Source organism: Ananas comosus, unplaced genomic scaffold (genome assembly GCF_001540865.1).
Source record: "Ananas comosus cultivar F153 unplaced genomic scaffold, ASM154086v1, whole genome shotgun sequence".
Taxonomy (NCBI): Eukaryota; Viridiplantae; Streptophyta; class Magnoliopsida; order Poales; family Bromeliaceae; genus Ananas; species Ananas comosus.
Window position 1 is genome coordinate 6,515 of NW_017890754.1, and position 16,357 is coordinate 22,871.

The 16,357-nt window shown below is 37.7% G+C and overlaps 1 protein-coding gene and 1 long non-coding RNA gene across 14 annotated transcripts; one reads left to right on the plus strand and one right to left on the minus strand.

Annotated features, from left to right (window-relative positions):
* Positions 1-3,587: 3,587 nt before the first annotated feature.
* LOC109704191 lies at positions 3,588-11,754 on the plus strand. Of its 13 annotated transcripts, none has more exons than XM_020224958.1 (11): positions 6,398-6,530; positions 8,264-8,710; positions 8,832-8,989; positions 9,165-9,368; positions 9,464-9,556; positions 10,143-10,244; positions 10,338-10,703; positions 10,791-10,886; positions 10,986-11,033; positions 11,131-11,367; positions 11,468-11,754. In XM_020224958.1, exons 2-11 carry the CDS (start codon positions 8,278-8,280, stop codon positions 11,486-11,488), a joined length of 1,758 nt encoding a protein of 585 aa, XP_020080547.1. In that variant the 5' UTR covers positions 6,398-6,530; positions 8,264-8,277; the 3' UTR covers positions 11,489-11,754. The 13 variants fall into 13 exon arrangements, 9 of the variants coding, with proteins under 9 accessions (XP_020080539.1, XP_020080540.1, XP_020080543.1 ...); XM_020224957.1 differs by lacking the exon at positions 6,398-6,530 and adding an exon at positions 6,760-6,921; XM_020224955.1 differs by lacking the exon at positions 6,398-6,530 and adding an exon at positions 7,227-7,970.
* Positions 11,755-13,253: 1,499 nt separating this feature from the next.
* Positions 13,254-13,901, minus strand: LOC109704192. The gene is made up of 3 exons (XR_002214221.1): positions 13,792-13,901; positions 13,628-13,695; positions 13,254-13,511 (listed from the first exon to the last, which is right to left on the minus strand). It is a non-coding gene; the product is annotated as an uncharacterized LOC109704192 (long non-coding RNA).
* Positions 13,902-16,357: the final 2,456 nt, after the last annotated feature.

A 16,357-nucleotide genomic window follows, 5' to 3' on the forward strand; every position in this document is an offset into this window, starting at 1 on the left:
GAGTGGGGATGTTGACTACCACGGGGCCATTAGGCACGGCGCGGATTGAACTTACCTTGTGTAAGTCCGTTGGAAATTGGGTTATATCAAGTACTTTAACCTTAGCTGGACAGAGTAGTAAAGTTACTATATGTCTTGGGTTACGTGAACTTATTGATGAACAGACTAGAAAGTTGACATCTAAAGTGAGCTTAGTACTGAATAACCTAGAAGTTGACATCATGATTGGTTAGCGACATAAAGAATGTTTCATTCTTGCTAATGTAGAAAGTAATTACATGATATTATCTGTAATTCCGGTAATAATGAATTATCTTGCTTGCAATCTGGTATATGTTTGGTTAAATTGTCAAGTAATATGATTGATAGAATTCATCGTGATAATCGATACCTGCAGTCTATCGATATTTATTGATTGTTGAGCAAACAGCATGAGTAGTTTACTTTTACATTTGCTTATTGCATTTACTGGCTTATTGCACTCACTTGCTTATTGCATTTACTTGCTTATTGCATTTACTTGCTTATCTACTCATGCCACAGTTGACCTAGTGGTGTACTTCTCCACTCTCGGCGGCTTACCCACTGGGAACTATTGTTTAATGGTTCTCACGCCCTCTTTGTTGTTGTTTTATAGAGCCTTCCACCACGGGAAAGGCTAGGGTTCTTGGCGAGGGGTCTGCGGCTAGCTAGAGCCTTTTTGGACGTGTACTAGACGACCTCCACCACTTTATGTAGTTTAGAACAGAGATGTATATTAAGTTTTTGTAAATTGTACGTTATTCTTATTTCCTGTATTAAGGTTTGGCACTACAACATATTGGTTAATTGCTGGCAGATACTTGCTGGCAGATCCGGTGAGTGCCAGCACATGCACAAATTTCCTGGCAATTTTGTAAAGTGCCCGTATATTTTTATTGCGCGATCTCAAAACCCAACTTCGCCAAGTTAAAAATGAAAAAATAAAAACCTTCGCGCGAGGGCGAGCGCTGCAATCGCCGGAGAGCAAAGTTTTTTTTTCTTTTTGGCGCGAGAAACAAAAACAGCCCTCCTAACCTCTTTTTCATCCCATTCTTCACACTCTAAAAAATCTTTCTCAATCCCTTCCCTCAGAATCTAAAAGCTCTGTTTCCTACTTTATCAGCCCCTTTCTTCATAATCTAAAAGCCCTAATTTCTTGCTTCCACCTCAACCAGGGCGTCATCCACCTCGGCAGCGGAGGCTTGTTATCCATCACGGCAGCAACAATCACTGCATGGAGCTTGTCAATCACCGCACGAAGTCGCCAGATTTGCTATCTCCTCGACCTCAAATTTCTCGCTTCGTTCACCACAACGTGAGAGCGCGATCCCTCTAACAAATTTCATAGCAGTGACCGTATTCGTAAAATTTGGGTAAGAATTTTGCATTTGGATTGATGCATGGACAAGAAATTTGTTTAGGGCTTTTTTATTGTGGAATTTGCTGTGATTTTTGTTAACGGCAAACCGTATAAAACGCTCCGTTTACAATCTTTTTCCAAAACATCAGAATAAAACAAGGTTTTTTTTTTCCCTTGCTCAAAGTATTTGTGATCGGTTTTGCCGAATTATATTCCAAAAAATTCAGATTGAGCAGCGGAAACATGAAATTTTTCAAAAAAAATTTATATTTGGCGGCTGCGGAAAGGTGAAATTTCTCGAACCGTTGTCGCTCGACCACCGTTCCGCAAATCCGTGCACCACCTAGTGAGCAGTCGAGCAACCTTGCCTGTTCGATTTTGAAGGAATCATGGATACGAAGCGAAGCAAAGAAAAAATGAGGAGAAGCGAGTAAGAAAGGAGAAGGGGCAAAAAACGCGGCGTATGGTGGTTGGGAAACAGCGGGGTCCACGAGGCTACACTTAGCCTCCTGGACCACGCAGGAGGGAGAGGTCTGTGGACCTCTCACTTCCTCATCACTCTCTTCCACTTTGTCTTTTTGTGTGTGTGGGTATATATAGGATTATATACCAATAGACCTATAGTAGCTACTGGTATAGTATACAATACATATCGATATAATTTTATTTATGCCCACTTTGTCTTTCGTGTGCTTGATTATTATTTAGTATTATTTTATATATATTTATAAAAATGATATAATTATTCTATTGATATTTATGATGGTAGTATAAATTTCAAGAAAAATTTTAATGTTAAATAGATAAATTTTATTCCGAATTTTTTAATGCGGAATAAATGTTAGAATTTCTCGGATGAACTCGGTATATGAATTATTGATGAGTCCATTTTTTAAACTAGTTTTTTCACGAAATTAAAAAATTAAGATACGAATTTTATTCGTTTTATCCGTCCTGAATTTTGTACCGTATTCAAAGTTAATCATATGGCTAGTGATTGAGAGAAGGAGGATGGTGTTGGGATTTTTTTTTTCTTGTTAAGCAAAATTAAAGGGATTGACACCCTCCACCTACTAAGAATTTTTTGTTTATTTTAAAATCTGATTAACTTTTAATTGTTTTAGTGTTGAGTTTCTTTTTATAGATATAAATTAGGGATTCCTAACAGGTGGCTTATATTTGATTAATGTATCTACGAATATCAAAGTTGAAAAATGCGTTGGGCATATAATAAAAATCTTTGCATTATAAACAAACTAGTGTTAAATAATTACAATTTCGAGTATTTTCATTAGAGAAAAGGAGAAGAATAAATGAGGGAGGATTTTCCTTTTTTTTTTGGCGAGAAGTAGTCTATTTATAATGGCGTCGATTGCTGGATATTTCTTGTTGTGAATTTTCTGATGTTTTAACAGAAATAGAACTATCAATTGGAAATATGAGGTTAAAGTAATAGGGGATGCATTAAATTATAAAAACTTATAAACTGCATAAGAGTTGTAAGATTATGTTAGAAACTTTAAAGGACTTTGAAAGGGGTATATAAGCATTTCATATTATGTATGGCATCATGCACAAAAGTGATATTTTGGTCGGAGAAAGAAAGAATTTTGTGTTACAATGTTTTGTCCACGTATCATCTAATATTGGCATTTTTTTCTAAAATTTTAAACCAAATTGAATATATAGTTAATAAGTATCTTTTTATATTTACTCTTATTGTAATAATTGGTGGATATTGGATCGACAAACTCGATGGCCTTACATCATTATCCTTTGTTGATCGAAACTACAGGCCGCGGAGGAAAGATGAGATAACCTGCACGCCACTTCTGCCAAATAGGCATTTTCCTAGGTTGAGTGATGTGAATTATTAGATCATTGGCTGAGAAGATTTTTTTTTCAGAAATTTATGATTTTAAATTAAATTTGGAGATGGCACCCATGCAAGACCATAGATGAATTTATGCACTACTATTGATTGTTGATGACTTTTGACTCCATCTCTGATGCTTTATTTTTGTGATTGTTAACTTGGTATTGGAATTGTTTAATCCTTTATTACATGCTTGAGATTTGCATTGCTATAAATTCTAGTTTTAGCTTTTTGTAATATGGATACTTTATTGCATATTTTAGTTTGTTTATTTTGTTGGGTAATGCAACTACACCTATAATTACTTTTATAATTTTAATGGATATATAGGAACAAAGATGGGAAAAAATAAAATCTTTGTTACTATTAGCCTATTTCTGCACTGAAAAAAAGTCATCATGCACATCTATACTTTACAATTTAATGGTGACTAATTTTAGCTCGGCATTTGATCGTTCAATTTGATCAAGCTAGCTATATACATATTTTATTCAATAACTACTCTTAAGTGAAGTGAAGACGAAGCTAAGAAACTAATAGATATGCAACAAATGTATATTCTGAACATGTATAGGAACATGTACAATCAAACTACCAAGCTAATCAACATCTTCTGAAGAGTCAACAAACACAAGTTCAACGAAATACATTTACTGCAGTTCATAATTTAATTAGTCACATGTATTCTTTTAATAGATTTTTCTTAGAAATTCCATGATCTCAAGGGTATAATTACCTATGACGGTAAAAATTCGATAAAAGTGAATTTTAATGCGCATTTAAATTTGGATAAAAATTTTCAAATACTTATTTATAATTTATTTAACAAGAACTTGTTAAGTTTGTGCAGGTGTAACTTATTCTATTATTGTGACACAAAATCTAAAAGTAGCTGTCTAAACATGGATAAGAGTTGGATTAATAAGTCGAGGTAATTTTCTAAATTTTTAGACACTAATTTTTGGTAAGGAAGCATTTATCAGTTAACATATCTAATCATTTGAACCAAATAAACTGTAGGACGAGTAATGATTACCAGCAAGGATTGGATCTATTTCTCAAATTTGCATTTGAAAATGCATCAAGAAATGAGATGATTCTATGCCCGTGTAAAAAATGTACTAATTGCTTCTGGAGGGAATATGAAGTTGTCTATGAACATTTGTTATGTGATGGATTTATGCAGAGCTATACAAAATAGATTTTTCATGGAGAAGGCAATTTTGCTTCAAAACCTATCCATGAGGCTAATTTTGAAGACAAAGAAATGCAAGACGATGAAATTGATGAGATGATACACAATGCGTTTTATTTTCCAACTTCTGACATGGAGTTGGGAAATTCAGAATTTGATAATACAATGGAGGAGCCAAATGAAGAGACAAAAAAATTTTTTAGATTGGTAAAAGATGCTAATCAATAGTTATATCCAGGCTGTAAGATGTTTTCGAAACTCTCTTTTATTGTGCGTCTATTGCAGATTAAATGCCAAGGAGGTTGGAGTAATAAGAGTTTTGACATGTTGCTAGAATTATTGAAACAAATGCTTCCAGAGGGAGAAACATTACCAGAAAGTTTTTATGAGACGAATAAAATTATGAAGGACTTAGGTCTTGGGTATGAAAAGATTGATGCATGCCCAAATGATTGCATTTTATATAGAAAGGAGTTTGCCAATGCATCATCATGCCATGTATGCGGTGCTTCAAGATGGAAAGTAGTTGAAAACAAGATGAACACTAGAAAATCTAAAGCAAAACATAACCATAATGTTCCAATGAAGGTCTTGCGGTACTTTCCATTAAAATCTAGTTTACAAAGGCTATTTATGTCATCAAAAACAGCATCAGAAATGAGGTGGCATAATGAAGGGCGAACAAAAGATGGAATATTAAGACATCCTGCAGATTCTCCAGCATGGAAAGATTTTGATCACAAGCACCAACAATTTTCATTTGATCCACGCAATGTAAGACTTGGTTTAGCAAGTGATGGTTTTAATCCATTTCGAATGATGAGCATTTCTCATAGCACATGGCCTGTTATTTTAATTCCATACAATCTACCGCCTTGGATATGTATGAAACAATCTAACCTCATTCTCTCATTACTTATTCCCGGTTCATCTGCTCTAGGGAATGATATAGATGTATACATGCAACCTTTAATTGATGAGTTAAAAGAATTATGGATCGAAGGGGTTAAAACATATGATGTGTCATGTGGTCAAACATTTCAAATGCGTGCAGCAATATTGTGGACTATAAGTGATTTTTCAGGTTATGCATGCTTGTCTGGTTGGAGCACCAAAGGCCATCTTGCTTGTCCTTATTGCAACAATGACACTTGCTCTAAATATTTAAAGCATGGACGAAAATTATGTTATATGGGTCATCGTAGATTTCTCAAGAGAGGACATAGATTTCGTCAAGATGCAATTTCATTCGATGGTACATGTGAGTTGAGAGAAGCTCCACCTCTACTTTCAGGGCATGATCTGTTGGAGCAAGTGAAAGATATTAATATTGTATTTGGGAAGCACAACAAAAACACAAAGTCAAAGAAAAGTGGGCGAGCTAATGTGATGCAACCATCCTATAACTGGAAAAAAAGAAGCATATTTTTTGATTTGCCATACTGGGATTCTCTTTTGGTGCGTCACAATCTAGATGTTATGCATATTGTGAAAAACATTTCTGATAATGTACTCTATACATTGATTAATTTTGAGGATAAATCGAAGGATAATTTTAAAGCTCGTCTTGACCTTCAAGAAATGGGTTTAAGGCATGATCTTCATCCAGTTATAAAGGAAAGCAAAACATATCTACCGCCAGCAAGCTTCTCGCTAAGTAAAGAGGAAAAAGATATTTTCTTTAAAGTATTGAAAGGAGTAAAGTTTCCGGATGGTTATGCAGCCAATATTTCAAGCCGTATACGTGTCAAAGAAAGGAAAATTTCAGGGCTTAAGAGCCACGATAGTTATGTGCTAATGCTACATCTGCTTCCATTGGCCATAAGAAGAATTTTGCCAAGAGATGTTTGCTCACCACTAATAGAACTAAGCAACTTCTTTAGGGAATTGTGTTCAAAATCATTAAAAATAAAAGATATAGATCAACTGGAAGATCGAATTGCTTTGACATTATGCCATCTTGAGAGCATCTTCCAACCTGCTTTTTTTGATATAATGGTGCATTTGGCAATTCATCTTGCTAACGAAGCGAAACTTGCTGGACCGGTGCAATATCGTTGGATGTTTCCAATTGAGAGGTTAGTTGTTGTTGTAATCAAAATTTCCAAATTTAATCAATAAATTAGTCTCTAATTGTCTTGTGATTTTTATAACTTTTTGTATAAGTAGGTCACTATTGAAATTAAAATTGAGCGTCCGGAATAGAAACTGTCCAGAGGGTTCAATTGCTGAAGGCTATTTGATTGAGGAAAGCTTGACATTTTGTTCATGTTACTTGCACAATGCCGATACCAAATTTAATCGTCCAATAAGAAATGATGACCGCTCTACAAGTCAAGTGCAATCTTTTTTCTCATATCGTGGTCGTGCATTGGATGATGGTGCGATTATTACACTAGACTACATAACATGGGCACAAGCTCACCGATATGTGTTATTTAATTATAATCTTATCAGTCCTTATCTTACGTAAGTAAATCAACTAACAAACATTGATTTTTTTAAGCCATACTTTTTTTCTTTTATAATTAGTTTCATTTTCTTTTATATATGCAGAAAGCATCTTGATGAGATTAAAGTGCATAATCGTCGAGCACGAAGGCATGATATAGAGCGTATGCATAATGAAACTTTTCATGAATGATTTAGATCCTATGTGAGTGGAACCTTCATGATTTTACCTCCAACTTAATAAATTTCATTGCTTGTATATAGAATGACTTTTCATATTTCTATATATAGGTAAACAAGTTGGTTAGGGAAGAAAATGAGGAGTTATAAGAAGAAATCAAATGGATGGCAGTAGGTCCTCTTATTAATGCTAAGAGCTTTAAAGGTTACGTCATAAATGGGTTTAGATTTCACACAAAAGACGTTGAAGAGAAAAGAAAAACACAAAATAGTGGTGTTGTAGTGGTCGCAAGTACCTCAAGTTTTTCTAGTGCAAAGGATCAAAATCCTGCCAAAGGTGATGTCGCATACTATGGAGTTGTGAAAGAAATCATTGAGTTGAACTATAGCAAGAAAGCAAAAGTAGTGTTATTTCGATGTGACTGGGTAGATGTGCGTTCGGAAGGTAGAGGAATTAAAAAGGATGAATACGGATTCACACTTGTTAATTTTAACCAGTTATTATATAGAGGCAACCATTTGTCGAATGAACCCTTCGTATTAGCATCTCAAGTTGAACAAGTTTTCTACATCAGAGATCCTATAGATGAAGATTGGCATATCGTAATTGGTACGAAACCTAGGGACTATTTTGATATGTCCAGGAAAGGTGATGATGATAAGGTGGAGATATACTATCCTACTGGCTTGGATGATAATCTGAATGCAAATAGCACTACAAGTAATGACTGTGATATTGTGAATTGGATCAGAAGAGATGTACCTGGAACAACCATTAATTCACCTTTAGTTGTGAATGTTGCAAGTAATGCTGTGCATAGTGACCACTCATATTCTAGTGAGGATGAAGGAAATGAAAATACATTTATCTAAAGTATTGGCTCAAGGTTAATTCACTAAGCTGAATTTTTATAAATATGTTGTTGATTTTGTAATGCTAATGTTGTTTATTCTCTAGTTACAATTGTTCAGAGCTTTACTTCACTAAGTACTTATTTCTTTGGTTGGTACAGCACGACAAATGAATCTTGTTGGTGTGCATTCTTTGTAGGAAATTTCCCTTGATTTCAAGGTTGAAATTATATATGAAGTTTAATATTTAATTACAATTATTTACTTTATTTTATTGTGACTTGCTATGATTATACATCTTTGCAATGTTTATAATTTTGTTATGCAGGATTCACTTTAATCATGCGGCATTTAAATACTCACTCAAGGCATCCTACATCTGATCCCTCACATCCCACAAGCACACATAAACGCCCTATGCAAATGCCTTCATCAAATACTCCTTTGCCTAAGCAATTCAAACCACGAGGAGCCCAACCATCGCTTCACAAATCACAACCTACCTCCAAGCATCATGGCTCTCGATCGAATCAAATGCAATTACCAGGTCAAAATCACTTGTGTGTCAACCGTCCTTCGTCTAGCAATGAGCTAGAAAGGATAGTAAATGGACACTTGGTTCGACCATCTATTATACCATCAAGACCTCACCTGATGCATCGTCAAGGTTTTGCAGAAGATCATAATATATTATATAACCATATGCATGATAATTATAATGAAAATCATTCTGTTGAAGATGAAATACAAGAGGATCATAATGTACCAAATGCAGGTAACAAAATTTTGTTATTATTTTATTTTAATTCAGAAAAAAATTGGTAAATGAGTGATTATGTAAATGTTTCATACATTATATTAAGATAGAGTAAGCTAATTTCTGTGATTTCTTTCAGCAGATTCTACTAGAAAATCAAAGAACAAAAGAGGTCCTACTCGAATGCTGAAAATCTGGGCAACGCGAGATGATAAACTTCTACCACAAAAGTTCAATGAATTTGACCAACCAATTGGAGATGATGCTACAAAATTCACAAACTTCTTAGGCACGGTGGTAAGAAATGGAAACGATGCACCTCTTATATATAAAGATTGGAGGCAAGTACCATCAGAGTATAAAGAAAAACTATGGAACTTAGTATAGGTTTGTATTTAAATCATTTAATAAATTGCCTATTTACATATACCTTGTTTTGCTGAAAAAATAGTTTATTTTTGGCATTTTATAGTTAAAGTATGATATCGAAGATGATAGTATGTCTTGGGTTATAAAGGCCCTTGGAAAGAAATGGAAGGACTTCAAGTGTGAATTGAAAAAAAAGCACTATGATGCCCATAAAACTTATGAGAAACGTGTAGCTGATCGTGATCCAAGGGTCATTCCTGATCAATGGAAGCATTTAGTTGATTTTTCGAATAGTGAGGAAGGACAGGTGAGTAGAAAAGTAGTAACTATTTAAATATTTTCATATTATTTTATTTTGTACTTATCTTAAAATATTTCTAACTATAATAACTGTAAATTTAGGCTCGTTGTTTAAGGAACAAGGTTAATCGTTCAAAGCAAGTTACGTTGCATACTGCTGGATCAAAAAGCTTCGCTCGTATTCGTGAAGAGGAGGTGAGTGTCTTATGTCCTTTAACTTTTCTCTACTTGCTAATTTGCTTCATACTATGATGATGTAATGTAGTTAGACAATAGATGAACAATATTTTAGCTGGAAGGTAGATTCACAACTTAGGTAACTCAATCATAACCTCATATATATCTCATGAATTTGTTGTTATTTTATTCAATATAATAGTTATAAGCCCTATAAAGATTCTGAACTTCTATTAATAATTGTTGATATAGAATAGTGCATTGCATCCAAGGATCAGAGAACCATATATAGAGAATATAGTATATAATTAAGTTTGACTAAGAACATCTTAGAATTACTAAATAAGTTCGAAAAATAGTTACAATGGATTAAAATTCAAAAGAGACAAAATTAGTGTGATACAAGACTACAGTTTGATATCTTCGCACATAAACTTGACAAATTATACACTAAACATGATGTATGAGTTTTACAGTAGCAGACTTCCAAACATTAGATTAAAAAAATTAGTATGATAGAATTTTTTAAGAATCTCTTTTGTCATTGAATTCATTTATACTTGGTTTCACTTCAAAATATCAAGAGAATATGTATTGGTGACAGCGTAAAAATAAAGGAATTCTACCAACTAGAGCAGAACTTTTCAAAATCACCCATATTCACAAAGATGGAGCTCCAGTGAATGCTGAATGTGCGAGCAAAATTGTGAGGAGCAACTCTCTCTTGTACCTTTGCTTTCTTATATGTTGGCTGTGTGAAACTTGACTTTAGTTTTACTTGCTCTTATAATGGTTATAGAGTGACATTGATAAGATAACAATGGATAATCCAGAGAAAGCAAAAAAGGCTCTTAAAGAAGGTGATTTATTTTTAGAAGTTTTTGGAAAAGAAAGGCATGGCCATGTTCGTGGCCTTGGCTTAGGCCCTTGTCCTACTGATATATGGAGTTCAATGCCTTCTCGTGCGACAAGTGTACGAATGGCATATGAAGCTAAGAGAAAAGCTGAAGAGGAAACACGAGGAATGCAAGAAAAAATGGCAGCTATGGAGCAGGAACAAATTGAACTAAAAGCAAAATTAGCTAAAATGGAAGCCAAGATGGATGCTTGGCAAAGGAGCCCAAATGATTTTCACCAATCTAATTCCATAGAGACTAGAGTACAGGTTTAATTCTACCAGTTCCTCATCTACTTTGGCTATGTAATTTTAATTTTTTTAATATTTTAATAGGTTTAATTGTTCAACCTGTAGAATGTTGCCAATGTAAATGAAGATGCTGCCAATGGACTTGAAAGAGATGCATGGTCCTCGTCGTCATCATCCACTCATGCAATTCCAACTCATAGGGTTTGTTTTTACATCATCCACACACACAATTTAGTACTTTTTACAATTTAATTTGCGATAAATACATATTCTAGTAAATAAATTCTCTTCAAATTGTAGATACATCATAAGAAAATGAGGATGCAACATGAAATATCTCAAAATGAAGTAAGTTGCCATTTTGAATCTTTTTAAAGCATTTTAACTTTTGTTTAACTCAATGTGTATTGAAATATCTTTCGTAATGCTTGAAAATGGTATATAGGGAGGAAAAGAAGTGACATTAATGTCTCTCGGAAAACCACATCGTCCTGTGGCACGAGGAATTCTATTTAGTAGAGATCCATCTACTATAGTTGGAGAAGAAAAACTAGGCCATCACTATTGGGAGGTGTATATTGAGGTTGTCATAATGCCCAATGAGAGTCTGATTCGTAGTTTGCAAAACTTGAAGACAATTGGTGATGTTGCTCAAAAATCAATTGCTTGGCCCTCTTATCTTGTAAGTTTCATCTTTGTACATTTCTATTAAATTATTATTCTTTTTTATATAGATTATGGATCAAATGATTGAATGCAATCTATTTCTCACATTGTCATAGGTTAAAGAAGATGGAAAGTGAAGAAATCATATGACTTTGCACATTTTGGAGATAGCTGCTTTGAAGCTATATGATCTGATTGTTATGCAAATCTTTCTTTTTTTTTTTTTTTTTTTGAGTTATGGATAACTTGTTTGTTTGTTTTTTTGGTGGTCATTCTGGTTGTATGACTCAAACTATTTGAGTTATGGATAGCTTGTTTGTTTGTTTTTTTGGTGGTCATATTGGTTGTATAACTCAAACTATGAACTTAATTTTAAAGTATTTAGCTTATGGATTATGATGTATAATGCTTTATATTAATGGAATTTGGTCGGCGTATATAGCTGCTATGATCATATGTCAACCTGCTTGCATCAATGTAAAAAATTGATGAACTTTTATTAAATGACTTCTACATGCTAAAAGTAAAAATTGCAACATTTTTTACACTTTTATTGGTGAATAATTAATAAAATAAAATAAATTATGATTTTTCAAACTGCCGAAAATTACTATTTGCTGGCACTTTAGAATGTCTGAAAAAATATTTCTATTGGTGATATTATGTCACACCCGGGTACCAGCGGAAGCATATCCGGCACGTGCACAGACCCGCCATACACCTGCAGTATATAAGGCGTCTACAAAGAAAGCAAGTCGATAGGAAGTGAAACCACGAAAGTCCTGTCCTGATATCAGAGCAATGTACAAGTCTGTATACTAACAGTAAAAGAACAAAGGAAACTACAATCCCAAAATCTCGACTAAAGGGCAAGTATCACAACAGAAACATCTGGATCAACAGTAAATATACATCACGGGTATACAAAAATAGGTACAATGGTGGTCACTCTATACAATGGACATCACCCTCGGCCGTAGCCCGAGTAACAAGGTGATCCACTAGCACGCTCCTAGTAGTGCCTAGCTAGACGCGACTCCCTTGCCACGATCCCTAGCCTCTCCTGTAGATAGCTCTGTAAAAACAACCACCAAAAAGGGCGTGAGAACTATTAACAATAGTTCCCAGTGGGTAAGCCGCCAGCCTCGGCGAATTACACCACTAGGCTCATGATGTACTAATTGAAAGCAAAAACGATAATTGCATGATTTATAAGCATGATGCTAACAAGTAATGAGCATGTAATCAACATGTAATAGCATTCTACAGTAATGAATCATTTGCATAATAGGGATATGGCAATTTCTGTAATCATGAACATAGACATGAATATAAGCACGAACATGAAAGTGACTACTGTACACTTTAATTAATAAGCATTCATTACTGTCCTTTTTCATTGAGTACTATCCTTTCATTCACAGGGACCTACCCAAGGTAGTCCAGCTTGCGCCGCGCCTAATGGCCCCGTGGTAGTATACACTCCCCACGGCAATCCACTTCGGCACCCAATCCCGCACGGGCGAGCAACTGTCGCGTAGGCCAACTCCGGAGTGCCAGCTTGTAGGGAGCGACCCTCACAAGCGTGTGCGAATGAGCACGATGGCAAGCAAGCATATCCACAGTCCAACATGTCTCAGCTATCACAATTAGCTCACAATATTCTTGCTCTCGATCCTTTGATCGGAATTTCAATATAGCCAATATTAATAACGACTAGTATCCACTAGATAACAAACATGTAAGAGTAATGCTAGTTCATATATGGCATTAGAGTCTTTCTACTATCATGGCACTATCAACATAGTCATAAGCATGTCATAGTTCTCTACTTTAGAGTCAAAAGGATGTCATTGTTCTCTACCTTATAAGTGCATTCTACACTTGTTCATAAGTCATTCAACTGAATTGAATACGAATATAAATACTTTCATGTAAAAGTGTTCTCTACTTTATAGAGACTTCATTTCGAATATGTTCAACATTATGATAACGAACGTCGAGCCCTTATCAATCACATAAGCACACAATAAGACCATTTCTATAATACATATAGAACATAGAGGAGTTTCACTTGCTCTGGTTAGGTCCGACCCACCTAGTACTAGGCTCCAATTATCCACAAGAAGTCCCACAACGGCTCAACGAAGCCCAATGCTGCTGAAAAACAAACGTCAAGATCGGATTAAATCTACGGCCGAAATGTCCGATTTTGGCTCAATTCACATCTCGTATCAAGTAATAACATAAATCGCTGTTTTGGTTCACTTTAGTACCTCCAATTAAGTCTCTAAAGGCTTCCCAAAGCCAACCAAGGATGACCCAAAGGTCGGTCGAACTCCCGCTGCGATCAACACAAACACGACATCAAAATCATCATATATAGCAAATATAGTCGGAATTATGCGATTTCAGTTTTCTAGCTGCAATTCCAGCTTACCCTTAGTTGGAGTACCTTCCAAACTAGCCTCCCTGGTCCCCAAATCAACCCCAAGGAGCTCGCGAACCTGCTGCGAAAGAACAAGTCCAACTACATCAAGTTGTGGCAATAGTTCGCGTTTAATTCCAAATTTGTTTCATATTGAACTAGTTGTCTCGATTAAGCCCCAAAGTAGCTTATCCCTGGTCTAAGGAGCTTAATTCACAGCTAAATAATCCAATTTTAATTGCTGAAATCTCAGATTAGAGCAACTAGAAGCAATAACTCAAAAGCAACACATAAAAGTCTACTCGAACGTCGCTAATGGAGAAAATCGAGTCGTTTACCTTCTCGAGCTTCCAACCAACACCCTACTGGTTCAGGACAGCAAAGAGTCTTCCAAAACACTCTCTCACACGCCCACGGAGGCTCCACAACGCTCGCGACCAGCGAAGAACACGCGATGCGACGGAAACGAGCGAAATCGGCGAATTCGAAGTAGAGAGAGAAAAACCCTAGAGAGAGAGAGAGAAGAAGGTGAAAGAACCCTTTGCTGAGCTCTAGCACACTGCACTGAAGTCCCAGAGTCGTGCTGGGATCAAATAGGTAGGTATCAAATGTGAAATTACGAAACTAACCTTGCTGCCACGAATCTGCAAGCTTGTACCGGTACAAGGTGATGGCTGTACCGGTACAGCAAGCAGAAAAAGGCTGATTTTCGCCAGTTCAATGCAATTTCTCACTTTTAGCATTCCAATCATCCTCAAACTTATCCAAAAACTTGTTCTAATCTTTTAGAACATGTAGGAGTGATCCACACACCATTCCACATACTCGAACTCCGCAATTTGCAAAAGTTCAGTGTATTACATATTAGCTGCCACCAAATAAGCTTTTGATGGTAGCTAAGATTGCTGCGAAATATCTATTTGCTGGTAATTGAAAGAGCCGCTGTAAAGACTGAGATTTTTACAGCGCAACTAAACTCTCTGTTGACGATGTTTATGTGTGTAATTTAATTACATAAGCACTCGTCAAGTTTCAGGAGAAAATGAGCTAAAATGGAGAAGTTACGCGATTATTAGTTTTCNGGACTGATTGTCCATGGTCCGTTAGCTTTCGCGGAAATCGGTAGGTCGATTTCGGTGTGTTTTTCGGCGAAATTCGCCGAAAGAACGCGGTTTCGGTTCGGATTCTTTCCGACGGTGTTTGGTTGCTTCGTGTTTTGTCGCTGAGCCTTGTTGGCTGGTCACCATCATCATTTTGTGGGTTCGATGATGATAGGTGAGCGACGGAGGGTTCCGGTGTCGAAATAGACACTTCCGGGAACCCGGATTTGTACGATTATCCGGCGATGATCGTATTGTTGTGTGACCTTGTGTTCGCTGCCAAGACATCCAAATTGGAGTGCTTTGGGGCAGCGGGTGACTCGTGGCACGAGTCGGTGAGTTTCGGGGCACTCAGTGGGCCCCGACGGCGTTCCGGTGTGATTTTCGGGACTTCCGGTGAGTTGCGGGGATCGGTTTTGGGAAACCGATTCGGGGATATTGTGTGGGGATTTGTGAGTCTCGTGCTTTGGGTTAGTGGTTTGGATACTGATTTGGTGGATTGTAAAAATCTTCGGGAAACGGAAAATGTTCGCTAAGGGGTCGAATTGGCAAAATCGGAAACTTCGCAAAAGTTGCAATATTTTATGTACCGTTTCGCGTGAAACCAGTCGTGGAGGGGTATCCGCGCGATTTACTCGCGCTGTGAGGGACTCGGATAGAATTGTTGATTCTTGGAGGACATTTTTGCAATATTACACTACATGTATAGGTTGAAGTTAGTTTTCCTTTAGCTTGGAAACCCTAACCCTAGCTGCCCCTCCCTCAGCCGACCCTAACTGGTCCCTGCCCTTGCCATGCACGCACCCCTGCTGCCGGCGAGCAACCCCGGCCACCAGAGAAGCTCCACCTCCCTTTCCTCCATCATCCCCATCACCACTTTCTCCACCCTCCGTGGCCTCTCGACTTCGGGAAGCCACCCCATGGATTGAGCCTTTATTATCTGGCCGAGGCTTCCCCTCCGGTGCTGTCACCGGCCGTCCTCGCCGCCTGCGCACGCCGCCGGAGCCGTCCGAGCAAGCCGCGGCCAACTCGGGTCAACCCAGACCGAGCGGACTTGAGCTCAGGGCCCGCTGGGTAATGCAGCCCTAGATCGGCCGCGCCGCCTTCCCTCAACCCCCGGCGACCCTCCGCCGCCGTCGCCGCCGTCCCCGCGCGCCGCCGGCCACCGCCGGACCTCTCTGCGGCCATCTGGAGCGCGTGCGGGCCAAGCTTGGACCCGCACTGCCTACGTGCGCCGCCGCCGCCCTAGGCCGTGCGCGCCGCCTTCGCCTCGACCTCCGGCGCCGTCGCCACTGTTCCCCGCCGCCCATATTGGCTGTGGTGCCGCCTGGACTCGCCGCAGCCGCCCGGACCCAGAGCGGGCTGAGCTTGGGAGATCTCTGCCTCCGCGCGCCTCCTTCGCTCCCTGCCGGCAGTGCCGCCCTCCAGGCACCTCCGGAGACCTCCGACGTGCTCCCCCGGACATCCCCGACCTGCCT

What these genes read in the sequence shown, in the direction of transcription:
- LOC109704191 (XM_020224950.1), top strand. Translation starts at nt 4,699, where the DNA reads ATGTTTTCGAAACTCTCTTTTATTGTGCGTCTATTGCAGATTAAATGC. An exon ending in TGGATGTTTCCAATTGAGAG is followed by an intron (nt 6,531 to 6,621) that starts GTTAGTTGTTGT and finishes TTGTATAAGTAG; the next exon opens with GTCACTATTGAAATTAAAAT. An exon ending in CTTATCAGTCCTTATCTTAC is followed by an intron (nt 6,922 to 7,008) that starts GTAAGTAAATCA and finishes TTATATATGCAG; the next exon opens with AAAGCATCTTGATGAGATTA.